Source organism: Emydura macquarii, unplaced genomic scaffold (genome assembly GCF_026122565.2).
Source record: "Emydura macquarii macquarii isolate MOO-44397 ecotype Brisbane River unplaced genomic scaffold, CSIRO-AGI_Emac_v2 contig_499, whole genome shotgun sequence".
Classification (NCBI taxonomy): Eukaryota; Metazoa; Chordata; order Testudines; family Chelidae; genus Emydura; species Emydura macquarii.
This window is the reverse complement of record NW_027130636.1, coordinates 12764754-12790708: the sequence shown is the minus strand read 5'-3', so window position 1 is coordinate 12790708 and position 25955 is coordinate 12764754. Positions and strand designations below refer to the sequence as shown.

Here is a 25955-nt window from a genome sequence, read left to right as displayed (position 1 = left end):
CATCCCCATCATGCATGATTATTAAAGTCACTGGTTTTAATATAATCAGACAGGCAAAGAACTGAAACAAGACATGGTCTGGGACTCGGCTAACAGTGTCCTAAACTGAACTGCTCAAGACTAGCCAGTCAGGACACAAGGAATATCACAATACCCACTGTCTAGAGATTAGTTACATAAAAACCATTTAGACACTGAAGGGGTGAAGTGGTTCTGGTTCCAATGACAAAACCTCAGTTGTTGCTTATGCTTGGGGCAACTGGAGCATGCAGGAATGCATCTTATATATCTCCTGAGACAAAAGCTGACATGTGAGAAGGCCAAACCTAAAAACCAAATTAAATCCATCCAAATTCCTACTCTACTATCCTTAAACACCACAGAACAACCACCTCTGCCTGATTCTACAGTACAGGAGCAGGAAGAACTGACTGGGAAGGGAACTGAAGATCCTGTGTGCTGCTTCGAAGAGTAACTTAATGCCTGCTCATCTGCCGGTCAGTTCTTGCCTGAGTGACATGGGGAGGAAGCAAAATCCAGGCATCTATAGTGTTGGCACTGGGCATCAGAGCATACAAGAAAACACTGCAAGTCAGAGAATCCATCTGACACCTCTGCGTTTGACCCCTGCATTGCTGAGTGGACAGTAGCAATAAAGCTTCTGATTTTCACTGAATTGCTTTCAATTCTAGCTTAAGCACTAAAATATACTAATGTTTTCAAAATGCAGTATGATCAGACTTCTCTAACTGCAAAAGGCTCAAGCTTAATTTAAAAGATTTTCTCTTTAAATTTTAAATGTGGCACTGCCAGTATCTTGCAATATCATGAACGAACTTCACTGAATTAAGTTGAACATCTTTGGGATCCATTGTATTAAAAATGCAACTGTGTGTGTGTTATTGTGAAGCTGTATGTATGTACCTTCTCTAGGAAACTTACTAATGCAATCTCTGGAAGATATTACAAACTTCAATGGCCTTTTTGGAACACTACCTGTGAAATGGATTTCCTAGGAAATACCTGGGAAATGCAAATGAAGTACTTCAAAGCCAACCTTTTGAAGATATATCCCTGGAAGAGAGACCCACTGTGTACCAATTACCTACTTCTGGTAACTCCAGAACAAAGAATCTGGAATTGTATAAAGGGAGAACTAAACACGTCATGAGTGTGCTTTGTTCTGAGCTGAAGCTGTGAAGGACTGGTTATCACAAAGACTCCCCTTAGAACAGGGAGCAGGATTTATCCTGCCAGAACCCATGTTGAGAGTCGGGGCGACGTCTGGTATGTTTATTAGCATACTGTAGGTTCTTTTAGTGTTTTTACTGTTTTCTCTGTAAATGTTTTTTTTTCTTAAGAATGAAGTAGGCTTGAAAAAGAAGTACTGTGTGGTACCTTATAACTGTAGCAATTACACCTGTAACCATCTCTGAAGAGAGAGCAGACAGGTCCATTTAGGCAGGCTGTCTTTGCTGTGATTAACACAGTGTAGGCAGGGAACTGTGCAGCCTGGACATACTCCAATCAGAAGGGAATGAGATGTGGTCTCTGCCCAAAAAGGCAATGGCTGGGGAACTGGAAGCCTGAGAGTTGGCGTGTTTGCTAGACCCCTGAGGGAAACACAGGTGCAGTTGCCTTCAATAGTGACATATGGTATCAGGGGGAAATTGTTTTACAAAAAGTATTTTTATATGAGTAACCAGTATGAAACCAGGATGCGAGAACTATGTCAGATAATGAACTGACTTCTCCCTTCATTAAACTAAGTCTCTATTTTCAGGTTAGAAAGGGTTTAATTTTCATGGCATTTTCTAGAATTTGTAATGGACAAGGTAAAAGAACAATGGTGGTTTCATGAGGATATCTGTAACTCTATTAATTGCTAAGAAGTACTGGAAATCTGACAAAAACCCAACCCTTGTTCAGATGAGATTTGTACTCAAATTCTCTGCTGCTCTAGTCCAGAGACCTACCACACCAAAGAAGGAAAGAGAAAAATAAAGGAGTTTTGCAAGACATTACTTAATATTTAGCTCTCATATGTTGCTTTTGATTCACTGATCTCAAAGCACCTCACCGTAGACTGTGAGAACCACAGAAAAGAGCCAAGTAGTCCCAAATTTACAAAAGGACAAATATATTTGAAGAACATATATATAACAAGTTATTGCAGATATTCATTCTGTCTCAAGTAATCAATATGCATAAAAAACTACAGACCTATAGAAAAGGATATTTATGTTGGGCAGCCCTTTTTTCTTTTTCTTTTCAGCTGTCAAAATTGAGGGTACCTCTACACGATGTTTCAAAACCTGTGGTAGAGAGTCTCCAAGCCAGGGTCTACAGCCTTGGGCCCACGCTACCATGCTAAAAACAGCTGTGTGGACATTCAGGCTTGGGCTCTGAAGCCTTGGGAAAGGGGTGGGTTTCGGAGCCCAAGCCCAAATGTCCACGCAGCTGCTTTTAGCACCGAAGCATGCACCCAAGTCTGAAGACCCAGGCTCTGAGACTCGCTGCTGTGGGTTTTGAAAGATAGTGTAGATGTACCCTCGGTGTTCACTAGGGTAAACAGAGTCTTCTGGGATCTCAATCATCATCAATGACTCAAGTGCAGTACTAGTCAAACAAACAAATGAGGGTGAAGTCTTTTTATACTGTCTATCTCTATAGTCCGCTTTTGACTGTTCCATACCTCTCATATCACTGAGCACTACAGCTAAGTAAAAAGAACAACCGTTCCTGCCAAAAGTAGAAGCAACACTTAGAGAATGTCTGCAACCTGAATTGGGCCAGCTATCAGTGGAAGTGCTAGGCAATACACAGTCTTATAACTTGAAATAAACGCAACAAGCATTCAAATTAAGTGGTTGTCATTAAAATATTTATTAGATGGTGTTAACCGACACATTTTTCTTTTTACTTTGAATTTCACTCTGGCATCTCAAATAGCACTATTGGTAAATGATAATTTTTGAATAGTGATGTATCTGTTTATATCAGAGGGTTCAAATTCAAATGACAATATGCAACATTCTCTTTTTATTTTCCCCCACTGAAATTCAACTGGAAAAAAAAAAACTAAACTGAAGAAAAATTATTATTTCTCTCTTTGACACGAAGGTTAATGTTAAGAAATAAATATCAAAGGTAACTTATACATGGAGTATAAATACTTTTAGAAGTTTCAACATTTCTATAGCAAATGCTGGATCTGAACTCACTGAACAGAAACTGACATTTACTGTTATCATGCAGGAAAGGAAATTTGATTAACTGAGATGGAAATTCTTTCCTATTGATGTGGAAAAAGCAGTCAATATCTAATGCTTCATTTAGATAAGTGACAACAGTTTTTTAAAATTTGAGAGAGGCAGTGTAGTGTAGATATTCAATTAAATTGGTTTTAGCTTTTTATAAGCAGATGTAGCCCAGGATTTGCAGATGGAGATAGATAATCCCTAAGAATATGTGCTGCTCTGAACTGGTAACACAATATGGTATATTTATGTAAACATAACATGCCAGTCATAATATTTATTATTTGTATTACTGTAATGCCTCATAGCTGTAATCATACACCAGGATCCCACTGTGTTAGGCGCAGTACAGACACAGAATAAAAAGGCAGTCCCTGCCTCAAATTTACAGTTTAAGTATAAGACAAGAAACCCCCGCTGGATACAGACAGATGGGGAGTACAACGAAACAATACTAGTCAGCATGACAGCCAATGGTTCTAACCACTGTCAAATTTTTAGGCATTTTTGTGGCACTGTGTGCCAATGCAAATTAAGTAGTTTTGTGGATGTTTACAGGGAGTTCCTCCCAAGCCTAAGAGGCAGCTTGGGAGAAATACATAAGTGCTTGTTTGAAAATTTAACAAATGCATGATGGATGCTGGCATAGAGGGCCAACTGGAAGTGGGTAGTGACATCTCAACAATGAATGGTACATGATAAGTAGGATGAAGATAAATTGTGAAGGGCCTTGAAAGTGAAGACAAGTAGCTTATGTATGATGTGACAGGGAAGGGAGAGCCAGCACGGAGATGCAAAGAGAGGGGTGATGTCATCAAAGTGACAGACCTAGGGAAAGTATCTTTGCTTAAACCAAGTTATTGGAGTGAGGTAGTGGCAAGGAAATGATGATCTGGAGTTTGCTGGGGTGATGGTTACCTTAAAATGATGAGCCAAAAAAAAAGCAGGGCAGCATAGAAGACTTTGAGGCTGCCACAAGCTAAAAAGAGGGATGGGGTGGGAGGAAAAACTGAATGGGAAGGACCTAATGGGAATTCACAGCAACTTGTACTGCTGCAGCAATCAGACCTGATCCCAGCAGAGAAAGGAGCCAGCTTGTAGGAAAATCCCAGAAAATCCTAGTTGAGTTAGGGGGAGGAGAGAACATGTGTAAATGTTAGCGTGTGGCCACTTAGAGAAGACTGTCAGTGAGCTGGGCCACAAACGAGATGCTTACAATGAGATATGTCAAACAGACTGAAGGCCTGGAGATTTACTAGCAATTGGGGGGTAAATTCAGTCTGAGACTGTAGGTACCAGCATGTGGGTGGTTGTTTGATTCCAGACATCACAAATGACCCCATGACCAGTGCCATCCTCAACCATGCTGAATTCTGTTCAAATACTTACATGAATGGGGCCAAACCATACCCAAAACCCACATCAGAAAATATGCTGAGCCTTGCAATCCAGCAGAACTGTGTTAGTTCCATTGCTGGAATAAATAAAGGAACCTTTTCTACCAAGAAGTACTATGAACAAAATTAGATTACTGCAGAATAGGAATGGCACATTCAGTTTATATATCAATAGCACTTTCAATCACCAATTCAACCAGTAGTTGTGGAACAAGAACATCAACACTGCCCTTGTACTCAGGGATAACATCTCTCTTCAAGTGCCAATCACATCTGCCTACGAGTATCCAAGATAATGTAAAACAAAGCTCCATTTATCCACCCCCTTTAAAAACTATTAAATATACATTGAACCTTATCTAAAAACAGCAAAGTCAATGTCAACTGTTTTACCAGTGAAATCAATTGAAGAGTTACCACCATCTTCAGTTGAATTTCCTGTCTGGCCCAGGAAATGGCCTCCTTCATGAAATTTTGCTACATTTGATTACTTTTGCTAAATATCTTACTTTTTAAATGGACTTTTTTTTTAAAAGAAGTCTTGGATTTTGTCACTTTGAAAAGTCATCTGATTTGTCTTTTAATATAATTAGGGTTAAAATTTAAATCGCTCCAAATTCAAGAAATTGAAAACTATGGATCTCACACAAAATGACAACCAAATGGCTATTAAAACTAAGGATTTTCCTTAATATTAATATATGTTAACACACAACCTATACATGGATGAGTGAGTTGGATTACGATTGGAGTAAGAACCATAACTTGGAATTTCTACACTTTTGTCCAATTAATCCAAACCAAAATGCTTCATTAACATAATTTGTGTGCAAAATATTCATGTGCATCTGTGCACTATTACATCATTTGATTTTTACATTTTTAAGGACCAAATGAAGCGATTAAAGATCATCTCAATGCACAGGGCCTGCTATGACAGAAGCCATCTTTTCAATGACAAAAGAACTAGTCTGAGTGTAGCTAACACACACTGGATTTTTTGATAATTCAATGACTTTATCCAAGCAGTTGACATGCAAAAGAGACTTCAAAACAACAGACTGCTACATGACTAATAATAAAACTTGGACAACTGTTCATGGCTGACTGAATAGACAACCAACCATTCCCAGATAGCTGTTTTACAAACTGGATGCATAACAACAAAAGTCATTTTTCTCTCTCCACTTTTTTTCCATGCACCATGCCTCAGCTCACACAAAATATTTAGAAATCTTACAGTAAATATCAACATGGAGAGAGAAATGGTAAAATCCTGGACATTTACCTGCTAGACACCAATGTGCAGTCGATCTCTGGCCTTTTTGTTTTGGGAATGGCATAAAGTGGATATCTATCCCCATGGCGAATCAACACGTGCACAGACACAAGCTTAAAATAATGGGGCGCATGACCTACGTGGAAGAAAGTAGTAAAATTAAACATCAGTCTCCATGTTTCCTAATTCTACTATTCCAAGAAAGAAAACATGTATTACTTTTAATTATTTGCTGTTTATCAACATTGCATTCAGTGCTTAGAGATTAAGGAGGAGAGTCCTTTGTCCTGAAGAATTTATTTATTTCAGTTTAAATAATAAAAAAAGATACCCATTAAGGCAGTAGGCGCCCAACACATAATATTACAATTGAACCCCAAAAATGTTAGAATAATTATTCAAAAAAAAGCTCTGCTAATGTGCCACCTACCATAAAGCTCCTTTCCACCCCTTTAATCATTCTAGGAAGCATATTCTCAGCCCTCTCCAAAAACCCAATTCAGCAGATGTCTTTTGTAGCATGCCTACGAAGTCACCAAACGTGGGCTACTTTGGATCAAATTTATTGTTTTTTTATCTTTATCTGGGATTTGCTTTCTAAGGAGAATGACTGATATAAGCACTTAACTGACATTAATTGGTGATACAAACGTAAAGTGATATAAGACGCTTCGTGCCATACCTTGGTACGGGCAGTCCAAAAATGTCTTCCTCAACTAAAGGTGGAGACTGCTTTTCCCTTCCATCATTATCTCTCTCCATGGTTCCCACAAGCCTGACCAGTAATTTTAAGGGAAGCATCCCAATTGCTTGTGTCCCAGTTTGAAATTTCAGTATTAACATGTTTAAATTTGTTACCACTAGAAAGTGCTTACACTCTTTCAAACATAGTGCTAAATATTTTTAAACAACAGCTACAATCTATATTTTCTCTCCCCATCCCCCTGTCCCTTTGTGGCTCTTACAAACAAGTTAAGTGTCAGAAGAACCTTCAGAGATCTCCTTTAGCAATCAACTTCAAAATCAAAATACATGATGAGGGGAAGGAGGAATTAAGCATTTTTGGCAACTGACTATATTTCAGCAGCCAGTTAAGATTTTTGTGGCTAGCTCCAAGTTCTAAAGCATTTACAATGCCCACTTAAAATCACCATTTCCAATGACAATACGTAGGAACTAATAAATGAAATAAACCCTGTCAATTCCCTACACTATTCACACAGCCTACCTTCCATGCTGCGTTCAGTTATGCTAGGAATGTTACAGTAAACACGAGCTTCATAAATAGGATCTATTGCAGGGGGTTCTGTCAGTGGATCAGGCATTATTCTCTTTCGGCTCTTGGGGCTCAGCCCATCTTCTTTGACTGGGTTGACTGGGATTAAGTGCACTAAAAGACATAAAATTAGTAACATTGGAAGTAAATTAATACTGGTCACGGATTGCATCCCCACTATTATAATAAATGTGCAAAATATCATGTTGTAAACACTGGTTATTTTACCAGGATATGGACTTCCATGAAAATCAGTCACGCTAGACCATTGGGTTCTGTGTTCACCCTATCCATTTTTGATGCCCTTATATAATCAAATCAGCGAGCCCTTGTAAGACCACAGAAATCTATCTGGACATGAATAACTGGGGTTTTTTTTTGGTTTTTTGGCCCTTTTCACTCTTTTCCTTGAAACCGCTTGTTGTTTTGGCATATTTGTTGGGTGACAAGAGCTGCAGCAGCAGGACTAGAAATTTTAAAAGCTTTATCAACAATCAGTGGATAAGACATGAATCATTATAGTCTAACCTCCCATGAGTGCTGATATCCTAACTCTTAAACATAGATGCTGAGAGGTAGGACCGGAGTTGCTGAAGAAAAAAGTTGTGTTGGTAAAGAAACTTGTAACCATGTAACTACTGGAACTTCTCCTGGTAAAGAGCACTTGAGAAAATAGTTTAGGAGATCTAATATTTGGAGAAGGAATTTCTTCCATTAAGGGAAAAAGCAGATTTTGGTCTATTCTTTATGGGGATGGGAGTGACTGAATTTCCCCAACAACTCTTCTGATTCTGGAAGTCAGGTTTAATAGCTCAGGATTGCATTGACTCTTAGCCTCTCTTGACAGTAAATATCACAAGCATTTACCTTCAGAAACTTGACTCTACAGAGTATATTATAACTGTTGCTTTGGTTGCCTGCCTAGGGACTAGTTTAAGCAAGGAGAAAATGACAGATTGTTGGCTTTTTGTCTCATCATCTCCTTAGAAACATGAGAAGTCTTGACTGCCAGCACTACAAAGAGAACACCCAGTGAACAGTTCTAAAGTTCCCATATCACACTTCCAACATTTCATCTTTTTGAGAGTGGCAGTCAATCTTGTTTTACACTTAGGACAATTTAACTCATTGGAAATTTTCAGTACAAATGGTCATCTATTTAAGGTATGTAGTGCTGACTGGGGCCATGGGAAGTATGATGTATGAAGAAAGTAGTATATTTTAGTTTTGATTGGTCCAGCTACCTGATTTATGATCTAACAAACAGTGAGAATGGCAAAATTAACATAGGAAAATCTCCTTAGTCCAGATTGGTGGAGGTGATAAGAAAAATTCATCTGAAGTAAATTTTATATCACATATAAAATGTTTCTGAGCCCAGGGCTAAAGCATGGTCTAACCAATACTTGTCATGCAGGATCGCTTCTTGCCAATCCGCTGTCTGCATGGACGGACTTTCATTGGAGGACCCGTGACTGCTGTCCAACTGGCTGTCTAAAGCATGTGAAACTATCTTTTGACATTGGAAGGATCCAAAAAGGAAGGGGAGTGAGCAATCTGAGCAGAGCAGGACAGGAAAGACCAGGAGAAGGAAGACAAAGTGAATGAGAGCACCAAAGTAGAGAGAGAAAAAACTATTGCAAAACATGGGGGGGAGAAAAGCAAGGAAACAAGGAAAGGAAGAAAAAGAGAAAGAGATGAGGCGGAGATATTGGCAATAACTTTGTTTCACTGAAATTATTTGAGACACTCACGTTGAAAGATGAGGTATTACAACATCGATTGTGTTAGCCTAACAGACTGTCATGCAACAGCAATCGGAGGTTTTGTGATGTTGGGAAACAACGTTAAAAAATAAACTCACAGGAGTCTCCTTTTTTCCCCATCACTCTCAAATATTTCCTTCAATTGGTGAGTTTTAGTAAACTTTGATTTTAGAGTTTTTAAGTTATCACACCTTCCCCCATCCGGAATTGCTTACTTGTACAATGAAATATTCATAAGAATGTCAAGGTATAGTTAATAGTGTTTATTCACTTTAAATCATTTAACTTGAAACTGAAATTCTGTACACAAATGAAGTTTAAAAAATAGAATATAATGATGTGTGGAATGATAGTACAGACTTTTTAAATTGAAAAAAAAAAAACTATTAAGATATATGAGAAAAAGCTAAATTACATTCAATTTGCCAACCAGTATGTTCTCAAGCGGACTAGGAATGGAACAAAACACAGATCACGCACGGCATCCACAACATCTGAGTGGCCCTTTCAAAGCGACATAAGAAATATGGATTTTAGAACTATACAAAAAAATTTACCTATTTTAATTATTATGGACTTACCCAATTAAAACAAAAACAAAATAAATTCAACAAAAGTTAATATTAGCATATTTGTGAAAATATTATTGACAGTGTCTCATTAAACGCCTGATGTCTGAAAGGGACACAAGCCAACTCAAACTCACTGTGAAACAAAATTAATGGAACTATTTCTATTGGTCTTTGGATTTGCAAAAGCTTGTTTCTACAGAATCGAAATTTTGGTGGAAGCTGAGTTGACAGTCTCTTTATATTGCCTAGTTTTGAGACTATTTTCAATAGTAGCCCTGGAAAACTGCAGCCATAATAATGAACTCTCAAGGCTTTGCCCCTGCCAACATTCTCTGACCTTCCAAAGAGGAAAAGATTTACTGATTGAAAATGACGGGGAAAGTAGTTCATATTGTTCCCATTAGAAGTCTTCAATTGCAAAGAGGGGAGACTAATTTCAACACTGAAGGGTTTACTGATTTTCTGTCTGTGGCAATTCCTCTATCACATCATGACTGCAAAAGGCACTGATTTTAGAGTCATATTTGTCCTGGTGGTTGGGTGGTGTGCTGGGGACAGAAGTGGGGAAAAACAATACAAAGCATTTAAAAGGTTTACTAAAATGCAATCAGTACCAAAAATGTGTAAGAGTCCAAGTCAAAGTAATTAACAGAATATACACATAGCTTAAAATAATTAAGTTACTCTAGTCTAAATGCATTAAGAAGGTTTAAAATTGGTTTCTCTTCATCTGCCACAACTAAAGTTCAAGTATTTCAGATGCTGTGCTTCTCCTGCTCCTGCTGCTGACATGGCAACATCTACAAAGACTGGCTCTGAATTTCACCTATTGATGTTTTTAAACTTATTTATATGGAAGAAAACCCACAGAATCAGGGTTGGAGGAATCTATGAACATGGAATCCTTAGACTTTAGGTGCTGGGGAGGTGGAACTGTTGGTATTCTACTCTCAAAGTCAACTCCCCCACCCCCGGATTTCCCTACTCACTACATCCATTTTTTCCAGTCCTCCCATATTAAGATTATTGCACATTGAGACTTCAAAATATTGCATACAAATATTGTAAAATATATTAATAAGTTATCATTAATCTAGGTAACTTCTCTTGGACTGCTGACTTTGAATGGAAAGGAACTTACAGTAGGATGTGTATGGCTATAAATCCCAAATCAGAATAATACAATGAATTATACTAGTAAGATTATATTACCAACCTCTGTAAATGAACAATGTTGAAGGAGATCAAAGTAGTTATTATGCCTAATAAAACAGTTAATGGAGGACTTCAATTACCCCCATATAAATCGATCAAATGTCTCAAACAGACAAGGTTTAGAGACAACTTTCAAATGCTGTAAGCAATTGCTTCCTGGAAAAGCTGGTTCCAGAGCACATAACAAGAGACACCATTATCAATTTAGCATTAAGTAATGTACGGGGTTGGTTAAGTTTATAAAGAACACAATATAATTAAGTTCAACATCCATTGGTGGGTAGTTGGGGGTAAATCATACCAACAGCTAGCAAAGTGACATTATATCTTATATGGGAGGATTTAAAAATAAAATGAAGAAACAAGTAAAAAAAAAAGATCCTTAAGATCCTTAAGTAAAATAAAATAAGTCGAAATCATTTAGACTTAGCTCTGAAACTATTAAGTATAAGACAACAAATGTGTAGCCCCTAAAGAAGCAAAAAAAAAAAAAAGGGGGTGAGGTGGGGAGAAATGTGATTAAATGACAAGGCTCCAGAGTTTATTCACACTAAACCAGTATCCTACAGCAAACAGAAAACTGACTTTAGCAAAGACAATAAAAAGGCAGGCAAAATATAAAATGGAAATTCAGCATGACTAAGAGAGAAAGATTCTGAAGAGCAAGTAACCAAGGATCTAAACACAAATGAGAATTTCTTTAAGTATATTAGAAGCAGGAAGCCAGAATTAGGAAGAAAAGGGAGCAATAAAGAGGAAAATAAAGACATTGCACAGAAACAAAAATTATTTCTTTACATCAGTCTTCACAACAGAGGATATAGGTGAATTACCTGTCACCGGCCTACTCTATTCAGGTAATAAAGATGAGGTACTATCAAAGATTGAAGTATCAAAAGAATTAGTACTGGAACAAACTGATAAATTAAAGAGCAAGTCATCAGGATTATATGGTATACACCCAAGAGTTCTAAAGGAGTTTAAAAATCAAGTGGCAAAGTTGCTAAAACTAATGTGCATTCTCTGAAAATCAGCTGCTACCTTGTATGACTGGATAGTAGCAAGTGTTTTATTTACAGATCAGTAAGCCTTAGATCATTTCCAGGTAAATGTGGTTGAAATGATAACTAAAACCAATATTATAACACAGCTGAATGAATAGAACGATAGTGACAAACTAGTATCTTTTCTGTAAAGGAAAAATGTGCCTTGTCTATTCAAATTCTTTGAGCATATTAACAACATAGTGGTTAAAGGAGAATCAGATGATGTAATCTATTTGGAGTTTACAACAGCCTTTGACAAAATCCCTTACAAGAGACTATTATGAAAACAAAGTAGTCATGGGAGCGAGATAAAACTGTCGTGGACAGTAAATAGAATAAAGAAAACAAAGATTAGGAATAACTAACAATTTTCATCAAGGCAAAAGTTGACAGTGGGCTGCCCCAAGTTTCTGCACAAGGACTAGTGTTGCTTAATACATCTATCAATTATATGGAAATGGGTGAACAGCTAGGTGGCAAAATTTTCAAATGAATTTACAAAATTATTTAGGTTAATCAAGAAGAGAAAACTGTGTAGAACTTTGTGGAGGGACCTGGCTAAATCAGCTGAATGAGCAACACAGCAGCAAATGGAATCCAATTTTAACAAATCAAAGTAATGTACATTGGAAGGAATGATTTGAACTACTCATTCAAATGGATGATTTCTAAATTAAGTGTAAGCACTCAGGTTAAAAAGACCCAGGCATCACACCTGAGCACTAATGTGGACACAATTGAATTAAAATGAATGCTCAATGTGTAGTAGTGATAAAAAATAGAGCAAACTTTTTTTTTTAGGCTGTTTAAGGAATGGGATAGAAAAACAACATTGAAAATATTATTGTTCCATTATATCATTCTCTTATATAATCCTTCACTTGGGATATTATGTTCTGTTCTGCTCAGGCTACTGGTTTGATCTGGTACGGCAAATTCTATACTCCTAGTAGCTGTATATATAAGGTTATTTCTAGTTACATAATGTCAGACTACTTATAAGTGAATAAAAATACTGTAATTTAAATTCCTCTTTGTGACTCTTTTTAAAGTTTCAATTCTATACCTTTGCCTCCCTTTCCCTTCCCTCCCCCACCCACCAATAAATGCACAATATCCACTTCACCCTGTGCCATCTCAGAATTTCTCTCAATTGTTTTAAACTTCTTGTTTTCCCTCCCCTTCTGCCTTTCTGTCTTATTTCTTCATTATTGTTCTTTTTCCTTTTGAGTCCATTCCTTGTACTCTCCTATTCCTTAGTTGTCTAACTTTTCTTTACATACGCCCTCTTGCTCCTCCCCACTCCCCACTACTTGGCGCATACATTTCATTTCTCCAACTGTGCCACCTCATCTCTGCACCACAAGGAGCAGCTATTAAAAGCTCTTAGAAAAGCAGCAGTTTTCCGTGTCAGTATTCCTTACTGAAACTCCTACTGCTCAGTGTCAACTCTATCTCTGCCACTGATCAGGGTTATTGACCAGTAAGCCCATGGCAATATGCGATTACAGGGATCGTTATAGTAAATAACTTATGGAGTTGACCACCTAATGTTGTCCCATATCTTTGCTGCTTTTTCTACTGTAAACTGTTATCAGATTAAACCACTACTATACAATGTATTTTACATTACAACAAACAGCTAAGACATGGTTATTTTTACACTCTGTGAATTCAGCCTTTAGTGCTCTCAATGTAATGCATGCTGTACAGGATCAATTGCAACTGATCTAAATGTATCTCTGTGGAATAGCCAGGTCTCTGTCATGCTTACATTTTCACATTTAGATCTCCAATCAACGGTATTCTAGAACAAGGCCCTTATCCTGCCAGGACTTAAGCACTTCTCTTGCCAGGAGAAGAACCCAAAAGTATAAGATGAAAATTTCAACAGATTTAATTATTTTGCTATCTGAGCATTTCCAGAAGTCAGGGCAATTGATAAAAGACAGATTTAAAAGTGTACTCTTGGTTTTTGGACATTTCACCTACACTGAAACTAGGCTATAGAGACTATGTTTGCATATCATTATTATTAAAACAGTTTGACAACAGAGATGTAATTTAAGCATCTTAGAAAGTTCATAACTTTTTAAAATCTTTATAACTAGAGGAACAGTAGTATAAAAATTTTAAAGGATAATTTTAAATAGCCAGGACTAGTAGAAACAAGATACAATAAATAATTTTTACATTAACATTCAAATACAGCAGAACTTCTGCTCAAGAAAATGTCTGAAACATGAGAAAAAGCAAAAACATGGGCAAATATCAGACAAAATTAAAGGTGACAAAAATGGACAATCGACACTGTTAATGCTAAGAGAATTACAGGCGGTTGGTCACATGAGAGAACAAAAAAAACACCACTATCAATGATCTAGGAATCTTTATGTCTGAATTCTCATGGGTTTCGTATTTAACAAAATTTTTAATCGGAGAAAGGATGCCAAACTCTCAGCTAGTGTAAGTCAGGGTAACTCCACTGAAGTCAATGGAGCTATAACAATTTGTATCAGCTATCTGTTCCAAGACTTTCATTGTGTTTTTCAATTTATTAGCAAACATCTGAATTGCACATTACAGAATATTTAAACAGAAGATTAGACTTTTTATATAAATGTGTGATTTACAAAAAAGTTGATATTTTACAGAACACGAGGAAACATTTTAAAATACGTAAAGAGTCTTGGCTAAGCAAACAGAAATAAAATCTTGTTTATGAATTAAAAATCGCTACTTTGAAACATTTTAAGATTCCTTTGAATAGCTCTAACTTCACTGTATTTTAAATGTGACCTATTAAATCTAAAACAGGTATGATTAATTTGTTCTTTTGTTTTTGCAGCACAATTTATGAATTCCAAAACATGGGAAGATAAATACTAGACATGCAGTTTCTAAGAAAAGGATACAATCATTACAAAAAGCACTGTGAAATAATTGTATCCATGACTACATGAGAACTAGTTCTCTTGGAAAGAAAGTATAATTTAAGAAATCAAATATTCTTTTCAGATGAATAACTGTAGGGAGGCAATTCTATACAGATTTTGAGTATGTAAAAAGTAGACAGAAGAAACTGACAGGAACAAAACTACACACTGCAGAAAACAAAACTATTACAAACTTCAGTCCACAAAGAACAAAGCGTATGCTGTATAACATTAACTACTATATCAAACCACTGCATTACAAATTCTTTCCATTCCTTGACGTATAGTTTTGAATATTAAACACATGATGGTGCTGTAGCAATTTATACAGAAGCACAGTTTCAGAAAAAAAAAAATCAATATTTACCTAGAAGCATAAACGTAGACAACAAAGCCATGTCCCAATTTTTTTTTCCTTTAGAACTCCAATGGATCCAAGAAGAAAGTGTGGAGCAAGTGGCCATTTTAGCCTTGCATTTTTTTTCTTGCCATAGAGTGATCTAAAATTTTTCTACATTTATAAAACAGAAGGTTCTTTCTGTTCTATGTAAGCAAACTATTTAAAGCACTGACATGGACCCATGCCATGCAGCAAAAATGCAAAAAGAATACATGGTAATCTTACTCCAGCCTATAAAAGCAAACAAGCATGTGAGGAACTAAAAAATGGTTACTTATCCCTCCTCCAAGGTAAAGATTTTTTGCCATTAATAAGTCATTACGAGGGTCACATGGTACACCGGAGACCCGACAGATTTCTGAAATCCTCTTGATAACTGCACCTTTTCTTTTTTTGGTTTGGTTGTGAAGAAAATGAAAGGGGGAAAGCAGAGAACTGGTGAGGAAAGAACAATAAGAAAGAGTAGGGGTGTGTTGAAACAACTGAAACATGGAATACCAGAGGAATAATTTTCTGGAAGATATATAGCATTAAAAGCAGTCTGGAAAAGACAGATGAGATTTGGATTGGAGAGCTGCTAGCATAAAATAATACCTATAATGCTGGCAATTTAAAAGTGAGGTAGCAGTAGAAGTGCTCGCAGGACCCTGACATCCTATCATACCAATTTATGATTCTTGCCACCCTGCATTCATTCCCTAGGGCCACTTGTAGAGCTTTGCTTTAGACTACAAATGCGTATTTGAACGCCAGTGACGTTCAAATATGCTTGTGTGTGACAGAATATCATCCACCTGTCCAATTTGACTCTCTCTGATAGCTGTACAGGTATTTCGAATTTTTGTGATATTAGAAGGCCTTGATGCAGCTGAGCACTCTAAGCGTAGCGCACCTACAGCTGTACAATTATTTGTGCTATTTAACCACCACATTAGAGAGAAGTTGGTTTGGCCAGTTCTGGACAAACAATTCTCACTCAGTAGGTATCATATTTACAACCATTATGAGTAAAAGGACATTTAAAAAGACATTTTAGAGCTAGTCAAACAATGCAAGTAGGGGAAGAGAGACTTTGGCAATGTCTGACATCAGAAGAGGAGACTTGTCAGTGCAGAGCTAATTTTGGAGGCACTTCTCCCTCCATGCCATCCACAGCTGAATCCCAAGTTCTTCCTCGTGCTCCCTCCCCACACCTCAGTTGTCCACAACATCTGCCATCATTCCACATTCTCCACCCCACTCTAAACCCCTGCTCCTCTCATCCTGGTACCACACACTCTCCTGCTGCCTCTTGCACTCCCTCTTGGCTTTTCTTCCTATTCAGCAGCAATGCTGTGGGGAGCACCTGAAGTACAGATACCTCAACAATAGAAACTGCTGCCTGATGTTCAGCTCAGTGCTTCAAGGGCTTCCTGCACTGCTGCTATTTCGGCTCTGCAATGTACCAAAGAAACAAGAGGAATGTGCATGTTTTTTTGGGGGGGAGGAGAAGAGAAGGAGGAATAGCACGGAAAAAGGGATTCAGCTGGTGAAATAAGGGAAGGAGATCTGCTCTGACAAACTGTTGTAATTTAATCAGAGCAAAACTTTCTGGCAAACCGTAGGAGGATTGGTCAGAGCAGAACTCTTCTGCCAAACAAGTGCCAGTTCAGTCAAGTAAAAACTTATTTTCAAGTCAAGTACACAGACCTTTCAGACTCCCCCAACTACAAGGTGACTGTCACCCATTTCTCTAGAAGCAAGTATCTCTGCTCTTACAGACTTAAAGATACTTCCAGAAAACAGGACACTCAGCATAAACATTAAGCACAGAAAAATGATCTTCTTGTCTCTATTTGTGCCATAAGAGCAGATATAAAGAGCACTATCATGGCCATAACGAGAGTCCATTGGGAAGCAAAGATGTGGCAACTATCTTTGTGAGATAAAGGGCAAAAATATCAAGAGGGACAGTTGCAGCAGAGAGGAGCAAAATAGGAGGGTGTCAACCATGTTTTGAAGTTACTGGTGTTGCACTCCATCAGTTTTAATTATTTTTCTAAACGGGGGCACAAAGAATGCAGGTTGATACTTTCTTTTTTAATTAGCCTAGTTTGACAAATTTTCTTTCATATTCTGTAAAGTTGCCTACCAGTTCCTTAGAGACGAGATGTGCTTATCTTCTGGGGATATTACTATTGTAGGTGGCACACATGCACACCTATAATTAAGCTTGCCTACAGGTTTCCATTATTATTAAGGATCATTTGAGGTTTTTAAAAAATTTCTCAAAGCTTTAATTTTCAGGTCAAATTTGGTATGTTTGTTCTGAGCCAAAGAGGAGGTTCCCCACTCTTACCCCAAGGACTAATGAAGGGGGGGGGGGGGGAAGAGAGAGAGAAGGTTGAGCTATTTTTAAACAGGAGTAAACAAATGTAGTTTTTCTGCTAAAGGGAAAAAAATCAATTCTTTTTTTTAAAACAGCTTGAACACCAAGGAAAGTTGGTGGAAAGTGGAAATTTGGCAGGGATAGTAGGTTGTAGCTGTTTTTTCCTATATTGGTCTGATAAAAAAAAATCAGATTTGATTTGAGAGCCAGAGTTGCAATGTTTTTTTAAAAAAAGTTATTTTCTGCATTCACAGTAGTTTGTTAAACAAAACTATCTCCCAACATTCTATTTGCCAGACATATGGGTACACGTAGAAAGTGAGGGAACTTCCACTGATTGGATGAGCTCTCTGAATTTCATTAAACGTGCAGCTGCAGGATTTAACAAAGTGGAATGGAATTTACGTTTTCATAAGGAAGGGACTGTGGAACAGATGCTGCAGAGGTTTCTATTTATAGACTTCAGAGAGTTCAATAAACAAAGTCTTCCCACATGCTGTCATGTCCTCCTTCCCTCCAAAAAAGGGAGCAGTGATTCCCTCACTACCCTGTGCCATTGCTTTTATTTAGCGTTTAGCATTAGCAAACATGGATGCAAGCCCAACTTTAACAGAAACTGTGACACTTCAAACAACTTGGAAGTTGGATTTAATACTGCCTTGCCACTATTATTACCATAACCAAAGCAGGGTCATCAGTACAGTCTTTCAACTGAGGCTGCCTCTAATTAGGAACTCAATTACTCAGTTATGGTACGTGAAATGCAACTTTGAAAGTTAGTTAATATACATGAAACCAACTCCCTCAATCATACGGGGCAGACATTTTACCTTCCATGTGCTCCTGACACTTCCCCCATACACCCATCTTGTCTACCTGGAGCCACAGCTAGGTTGCTTTCACTAGAGCCTTATCTGATGTCACACACTGGGGAAGACATAGATGACACATGGCGCACGTAAGGAAAAAGAAACAGAGCATTGCATGTCACTTGTATGCAGATGGCACTGCAGCCCCATTATCCTCACTATCTCCAATTTTTCACGATTTTGAGATTTTTGAGGATTGCTTTATAATTTCCAGATGCATTACATGGAAACTTTGCAATAGTACAATGAAATAAACAAAATTGTATGTGACTGGATGAATACTGTGTGTTTGGAACACACAGGCAAGGTTCTACACTGATGACATCACTTTTACCGAAGTGCACCAAGGAAGCAGTGTTATGTTTTGAGACTGAGTTAAATTAAACCTGTTAAACTGTATAATGGATGCTTGTATTTCATCATTCCACCCATGTGGCTCCAGAACACTTTTTTTTTTTTTTTAAATCTATAAAACAACTGGCATAACAGCAAGGATATGTTGCATTACTTAGAGAACTTTCAGCATTTCTGACTTGTCAACAATAAAAACACCATACAGGTTTCAAACATTTTCAAATTCTACAGAAGACAAAAGAAATCCTGCCCTTTGAAGGCATTATTAAAAATCAATGTACTGTTTGTGCTGCAGGTAATCTAGTGACAAGATATTGTAGTCCATAGGACTACTGCTCTTAGGCTGGGAATCCTTAAGTAAACAATATATATAATCTATATGTCAGGCTACAATATGAACACGATTGCTTACACACAGTAAAACAGGCATGTTATTTTCTCACCCAGCAGGAGCTTGTTTGAGATCCTTGGATGAAAGGTATGACGTAGAGCAGCAATGTAATGTTCTAAGTTATATAATTATTACCATTTTATCTCAAATGCTGTCATACCACATCAGGCTATGAGCTAATTAGCATTGAACTCAGTTAGTACCCTAAAGTCTGCCAAACAAAACTCAGTATGAAAGATATAGAGTAGAGCCCTGCGCAGGACTGGTATAGAGCCCTAGTAGCAGGAGCGGGTGGGAGTGAGATCAAAGAACAGTCCTGCACAAGGCTTTAATATAGAGACTGAGCAGTGAATAAACACTGTACATATTGCCAGTTGCCTATAAAATATATTACTTGCAGATGTTTAATCAAGGCTAATGGTTCAACACTAAGGACTTACAACCTTGTCCCTCTTCGGCCTAGGGAGCTGAACAATTGGTCAGTCAGTTGAACTGAACTGGAGCAAAAAGAGTGATGTTGTGCATCTAGGCAGCCTACTCTCTTCAGAATGCATTTCTGCTCTGCATTCATTCAAGCACTTTACTCTACTGTTGCAGGCACACTAGTCTTCGGGTACCTATTTCAAAGTTCCTAGTGCAACTCTTAGAATACGTGGCTTGTAAGAAACTTCAAAAGACTTTTAGAGTATAAAGGGATTGTGTGTCAAGAGGTCAAACTCTGAACTCCCTGTCACCTGCTTCCATTTCCATGGCACTCTTTCAAAACAGATAACCAGGGAAAAGTGAATAATGTTGATGCCTAATATAGGTAGAAGTGAACATTAACAACTGTTGCTATCATGGTTTCCTTTGCAATTGGTGGGCTTAGTTTTAAGTAGAATGTATTCTTTTCTTTTTTTATCCTTATTTTTAATGGAACTTGTAAGTATTGGAGTATTGGAGTGGGAGGTTATGCAGCAGAGAATAAATGATATACTGATGGTAAAACACAGAACAGGTCAACTGTGACAAACACACAAATGTGGACATCAATTGCAGTAAGTATCCAATGTTAAGAGAAGAAAACTGGGAAAGAAACATGGCTTTAAGAACACTCAGATGTATGTCCTCTGCGTTCCAGTTTTTTTTTGTCTTCATCTATGGCATAGGTGGAAGTATGCAGCAGTTCTTTGTCCTCATGCCTGAATTCTTTTTTTTTTTTTTTTCAAAAAAAATAAAAATAAAAAATCACTCAATCCTTTATTTCCCTCTGCATGCCCAGAAATAAATCTTCTAATTTTCCTTCCCTTCAAATTGGCCAAGTGATTGGCCAATTATGAAAAGAATTTGATGTCTGGTATCAGTGTTCTTAATTCAGTAGTGGCCATTGACATGAGAAGGTTCACAGGCATATTAACGTCAGTTAATCCTTACAATGTGGTAAAGGTAACAATTTCTGTTCATTTTTTAATTCCCAAGACTTCTGACAAAATGCAAAATGTTAAGGATAAAAACCTACATTTCCTTCCAAAATATATACTGCTACATAAAATTGGCAGGTTTTCCTTCTAGCACATCTGCTATCCTAGACTGTTCTTTCATCCCTTTTATTTTATCCATGAGCTGCTAGCCATATTGAATGATCCCCTGCTTGGCAAAGTGTTCACACAGCCAGTCATATGCCAGGGCATTCCAAATTACAGAGCTTAGCTGCACCTACCTCACAGTTGGCCACAATGGCCACCAAGGCATGGATGTTTGCCTCAGACTAGCAAGCAGCATACGCCCAAGAAGACATTACTGAAAAGTCATCTTACTGCAACATTACAATGTCAAAGTGTATATTGGGGAACTGTGCAATGTTAAATGTACAAGGGAGTTCTTCTGGAAGTAGAGCTAAAAAACTCAACCCAACAGGCACCTAGGCAGTGACTAGCACACTGTCAGAAACAAGCACTCTGCCAATACAGCAACAAAGCACTAAACGGTAGTGGCGGGTGCCAAGGCCCCCCACAGCAAAACACGTCTGAAGCACTTCCCAAAGTGCTGAGGCACCCAAGCAAAAGGGCCTCACAAAATCAATTTTAAAGAAGTATATGAAACATGCCCAGAAGGGTAGCAGAAGTGCTTACAAACAGTCTGGGGAGAAAGGCCAGAGCAGCAACTGACAAAAGCAGCTCCTGCAGGGAGTTACTTACTGATTACAGAAGAAAAGCATTTAGGCTCAGCATGTGGTCCCCAGCCACCCAGCAGGGATAGCTGGTTCATTCTCCACCAGCTGCCCCAGAGGCAAGGCATTTGGGGGGAGGGGGGGGGGGTGGTGTATGCAGGGTCACGTGCCTCCCAGATTTCTGCCTTCCATTTACCACAGACATTTTCAAACTGTGGCCTCCTGTCAGGAGCCAGCAGATCAGAAGCTGATAGGAGTCGTCTAGCCCACTTGAGCCCCTGGCTCTCCACACTGTGGGAGCTGAGGCACTGGCTGGCTGCCTGCCTTGCAGCTCTCCCTGCCCTGCTCCACAAGCTGGGCCACCTCTGCACAGCTGGGTGCTCCCCAGCCAGGGCACGCAGCACAGCTACAAGTTGCACTCCTGACAAGCTCTTTCCTCTGCCTTGAAGGAGCCCCACGCTGGCCAGCGATACCCCCAGGGAGTTGGCCCCTACCTGTGGAGGCAGAGCCCGGTTGCCATGAGATGCTCCCTGAGGGAAGGGTAGTAGAAAGAGATGCTTTTTCCAATCACAGTCACCTGTTAGGTTTGCTTTTGTTTGTTTGTTTTTAAACAATTTTGGTAAATGGGCAAGGTATCCTCAGAAGGTGCCATGGGAATCTTTCCTCCTTTATGATGCTCTGGCCCTTTTACCCAGCATAAAGCAGCTGGAGTAGGCATGAAGATCTCACCCCTGGGATCTTATTTCTACAGCAAAAAGGACAGAATGCTACAGAAATCACATATTCAGTGGAAGAAATGCCTGTTTTTACTTAACAGTGTTAGAGAGCAGAACCATGTAGACAAGAATTTTGATCAGTCATCCTTCCCTAGGAAGGTATTGGCCACAATGCAGGGCAGATGATGTTCTTTTCCACTCAGTTTACTGCTATTTTTCTGCGAAGGTATTTGCTTTGGTAATACAACACTTTAAACAAAAATATCACCCCATAGGTATTTCCATTATTTTCTTATTTCAAAATTTCAATTTAAGAATGATATTTGTTAAGCTTATCAAAATAGTATTCCCTTCATCCTTTAGAATTAACAATGAAATTCTGATAACTGAATTTCAGCATCATATTTTCTATGTGGCTGAAAAAGAAAACTACAGTATATGAATGACTGAACCAAGCTTAAAAAAAACCCAGCTTTGTATGAAAATTGAATGTTATTTGAGCTCTTCCATTAGGCAGCCTAAAACAGGAAAAACAAAGAGGGAAAAGATAGAGGGAAAAAAGGATATCATGGCCAGTAAGAAGCATAATGTTATAGAAATAAATACATAATCACTTTTTACATGTGTAACATTACTTTACTCAGATATATTTACAACAGTGTAACAGGACACATTTACCTATACATTTCAATTGTCAACAGTTTCATACTGTTTGAGATTTAGCCTACCGCATAATAATTCAGGGTTGTAAGATCTGCTAGTTGAAGATATGCTGTCAGAAACAATTCACTCGACAAGAATTTTGTTTTAAACAGCACTTCTCTATACTATTTAAAAATGTAAAGCACACATCAACTCAGAAGCATCACCTGTTCAAGAAAACCTCACTTTATAGCAGTTGAGTTTAATGTGGTAGAGTGTATCAGTAGCTCAGCCACATATATCCAGGAAAGAAATGGAAAGAGTTAGGGATGTAACTAGATGCTCATTAAATGAAAACATTAGGATGTTTTAGTTATAAAAAACAACTTTTCAGGATATGTACTAGTTGTACAAATTGGGGGCCTGTCCACCTCCTGCAATTCATTTCAGAGTCATCATGCATTTCAACAGTTGCAGTCCACTTTAAGGTGAAATGGATCAAACCCTCCTCAGCACTTCAGCCAATCAGCTAGCCAGGTAGAGCTCAGAGCAAGTCACATCTCCAAAGCCTATTCTTGCCCCCAGAAATCAAACTACTGGTTCAACTGGCCAGCGGTGGAGCTAAGCCTTCACGAAGCAAAGAGGGCAACTCTCCCAACTTAGCTGAAGTTGCTAGGTAGTTCTCTGAAAACATCCACTCAACATGCAGCAGCAGTCTAAAAAGCTATCAGAATGTTAGGAACCATTAGGAAAAGGATAGATAATGAGACAGAAAATATCATAATGCCACTATATAAATCCATGATATTTCCTTATCTTGAATACTGCATGCAGATCTGGTCGCCCCATCTCAAAAAAATATTAGAAATGGAAAAGATACAGAGAAGGGCTACAAAAATGATTAGGGGTGTGGAACAGCTTCTGTATGAGGAGAGATTAAAAAAGACAGACTCATCTTGGAAAAGAGAAAACTAAGAGATGATATGATAGAAGTCAAAGAGACTTTAATGTGTAATAAAACATAAGATGGATACATAGACTAACTAGAATGACTGAAAAAAAAAACCTCTCTTCCTGTTACATTTCTTTACTTAGCCCATGATAACTTAGTTCTTTACAAAGTATCTATGGACCCTTATTATTGGTCATGGTGCCTTGGCACTTTTGAATCCTCCCTCCCCATTAAAAAGTCTTCTGCTGTGTGCCATGGAATATTAGTTAAGTATGATAAAAGTTCCTTTTGAAACATTTGATTCCTGTGAACTTACGTTTCTTATGTGGGAGATTCTTGGTGATAGAGTCTTGCTTGCTGAGTGAGTGGGCCTTAGGCTCTAGTACCTAATTAACTGTATATCAAATTTTACTGAGATAAATTGGTACTACAGACTCATTTAAGATTCCTCTCCAAGCTTTTCTTGGAGTTGCACCTTAATGAGAACAACATCCTGCCAACATTTTTGCCACGCTGCACGCTCATCCGAGCCAGGCCTATCTTGACATACTCAGCCCTGGTATACACTTACCTGGAGATTCAGTGGCAGTCGACAGGAGTTACACAAACTACACAGAGTAGCTTGCGTAACTCCCGACAACTGCTGTGCATCCCTTCTGCGCGCCGTCTTCACTGCACTGCTAATTGAGGGGGTGGTTTTACTGAGTCGACTTCCTGATCGATTTGAGTGGATCTATGCTGACCGCTCAATCGATCCAGAAAGATTGATCTGGCAGCAGCGACTTTGCTGCCATCAGTATAGACATACCCTCAGTGTCAACAAGTCCTTGAAGCAGAATCTGGAGCAGACAAAAGATTTTAGAAACTCTACCCAACTTTCTATTTAATTTGAAACCAATTTGTTGAGCACTGCTGTTACCAGGAGGACCACATTTAAACAGACTTTCAGTTGCATCTCCTCTTGTTATCTGGCTGGCCTGAAGCTAAGAGGCCACCTCCGTCAAAGGCAACTCTGCCACTTCCACAAGCTTACTAAGCACTCTTGCTTGGATTCAGCCTCTCTGTACTCCAGAATATTTCTATGATAAAGGAAGCTCACCTCTCCTATCCCCCAAAAAGTCCTGTTTGTTTTGGAAACATCCTTTACTTTAATTTTGGCCAAAGCTTTCAGCTAATTGAAGCTGTTAACAGGTTCAATATTGCCATCTTATCTGACTGCTGTTTGGTGCCTGCTGGATGGCCTTTTAGTCCTCTTTATGTAAAAACTCCAATTTTATTTCACTGTCAGTGCTAGCCTTGATTGCTGCAGCCTACTTTGCTTTTGAAACATCCTTCTGTCATCTTACTCTCCAGGTGTCCTGTGAAAATGGTTTCTTTAAAGAAGTGAAAATTACTTACCTGTCTTTTTGAAGACATTATTTCACAGAATTCTCACTCATTTACACATCTCCTCTCTAAGTAAGGATTCTTCTTTATGGGGTACCTTTTTTGGGTAGCATGCTCATTTTTACATTAGAGGTAATATTTTTCTGCTTCAAATCTTGACTGGCCTCTCCCAAGGACTGCCACCTCCCACACAATTCAAGAACAGGCACAGAAAATTAGGGCAGAGGCATATATAGCCTGTAAGCCTACAGCCGGCCTGGTTCACATCCTACCCAAGAATGGCAAATTCTCTAATAAGATTTCTTTAAGCAATAGGTTTTGGGATTACATTTTGCATGAGACTAGTAAATACAAAAATGTAATGTGAAAACCCCATGCTTCAAAAATTTTAAAAATATTATTCAAGATATATTTTTGGATGATACATTTTAAATGCAAGGTATTCCTTTACAGGTGTTATTTTGGCTGCTAAACAGAGCATATTTTATTCCTTAGATGCAAAAGAGAGAATTAAAAAGAAAATTTGATAAAAAATGAAATACAAGGGCTGAAGGGTTCAAGTATTTCCTAATTCATGTTAATTAAAAACTATACAATGTAGGAGAAGACTTTTCCTACATTCTGTCTATACGCTTCTCTTTACCTTCACTCAATGCCTATTTATATTTGTTTGTCATAGTTTAGAGATTAGGTTTTGTGCATAGGCCTCACCTTGACCAGGAAATTTCATTTGTAAACCTAATTTTTAACGATCGAATTAATTTGACTGGAGAATGTAGACAAAGACAAATTATGCTGAGCACTGTATCTGGTAGCATTTGAACTACCCATGACAAGCTCACACGATGCGGAACATTATTTGCCTTTTTCTACACCAGCCAGTCACTTGCAGTCAGCACTGTGTCAGCTAATTCGACTGTCAAAAGTTTTGTTAAAACACAGTTAAATTTCCTTGTGCAGATAAGACCAAAGAAGGAAAAA

The 25955-nt window shown here is 38.2% G+C and overlaps 1 protein-coding gene across 5 annotated transcripts in view; it reads right to left on the bottom strand.

Annotated features, from left to right (window-relative positions):
• The window catches only part of PXYLP1 (2-phosphoxylose phosphatase 1), a 74736-nt gene that overhangs the window by 22724 nt on the left and 26057 nt on the right, over positions 1-25955 (bottom strand). For 4 of the 5 annotated variants that reach the window (XM_067538959.1, XM_067538958.1, XM_067538956.1 and 1 more), the window contains 2 exons: positions 7165-7326; positions 5946-6072 (listed from right to left, as the gene is read on the bottom strand). In XM_067538959.1, coding sequence (XP_067395060.1) covers positions 5946-6072; positions 7165-7326 — 289 coding nt within the window. Of the gene's footprint in view, positions 1-5945; positions 6073-7164; positions 8859-25955 lie in introns of those variants that run through there. The other variant, XM_067538955.1, reaches the window with a different exon arrangement.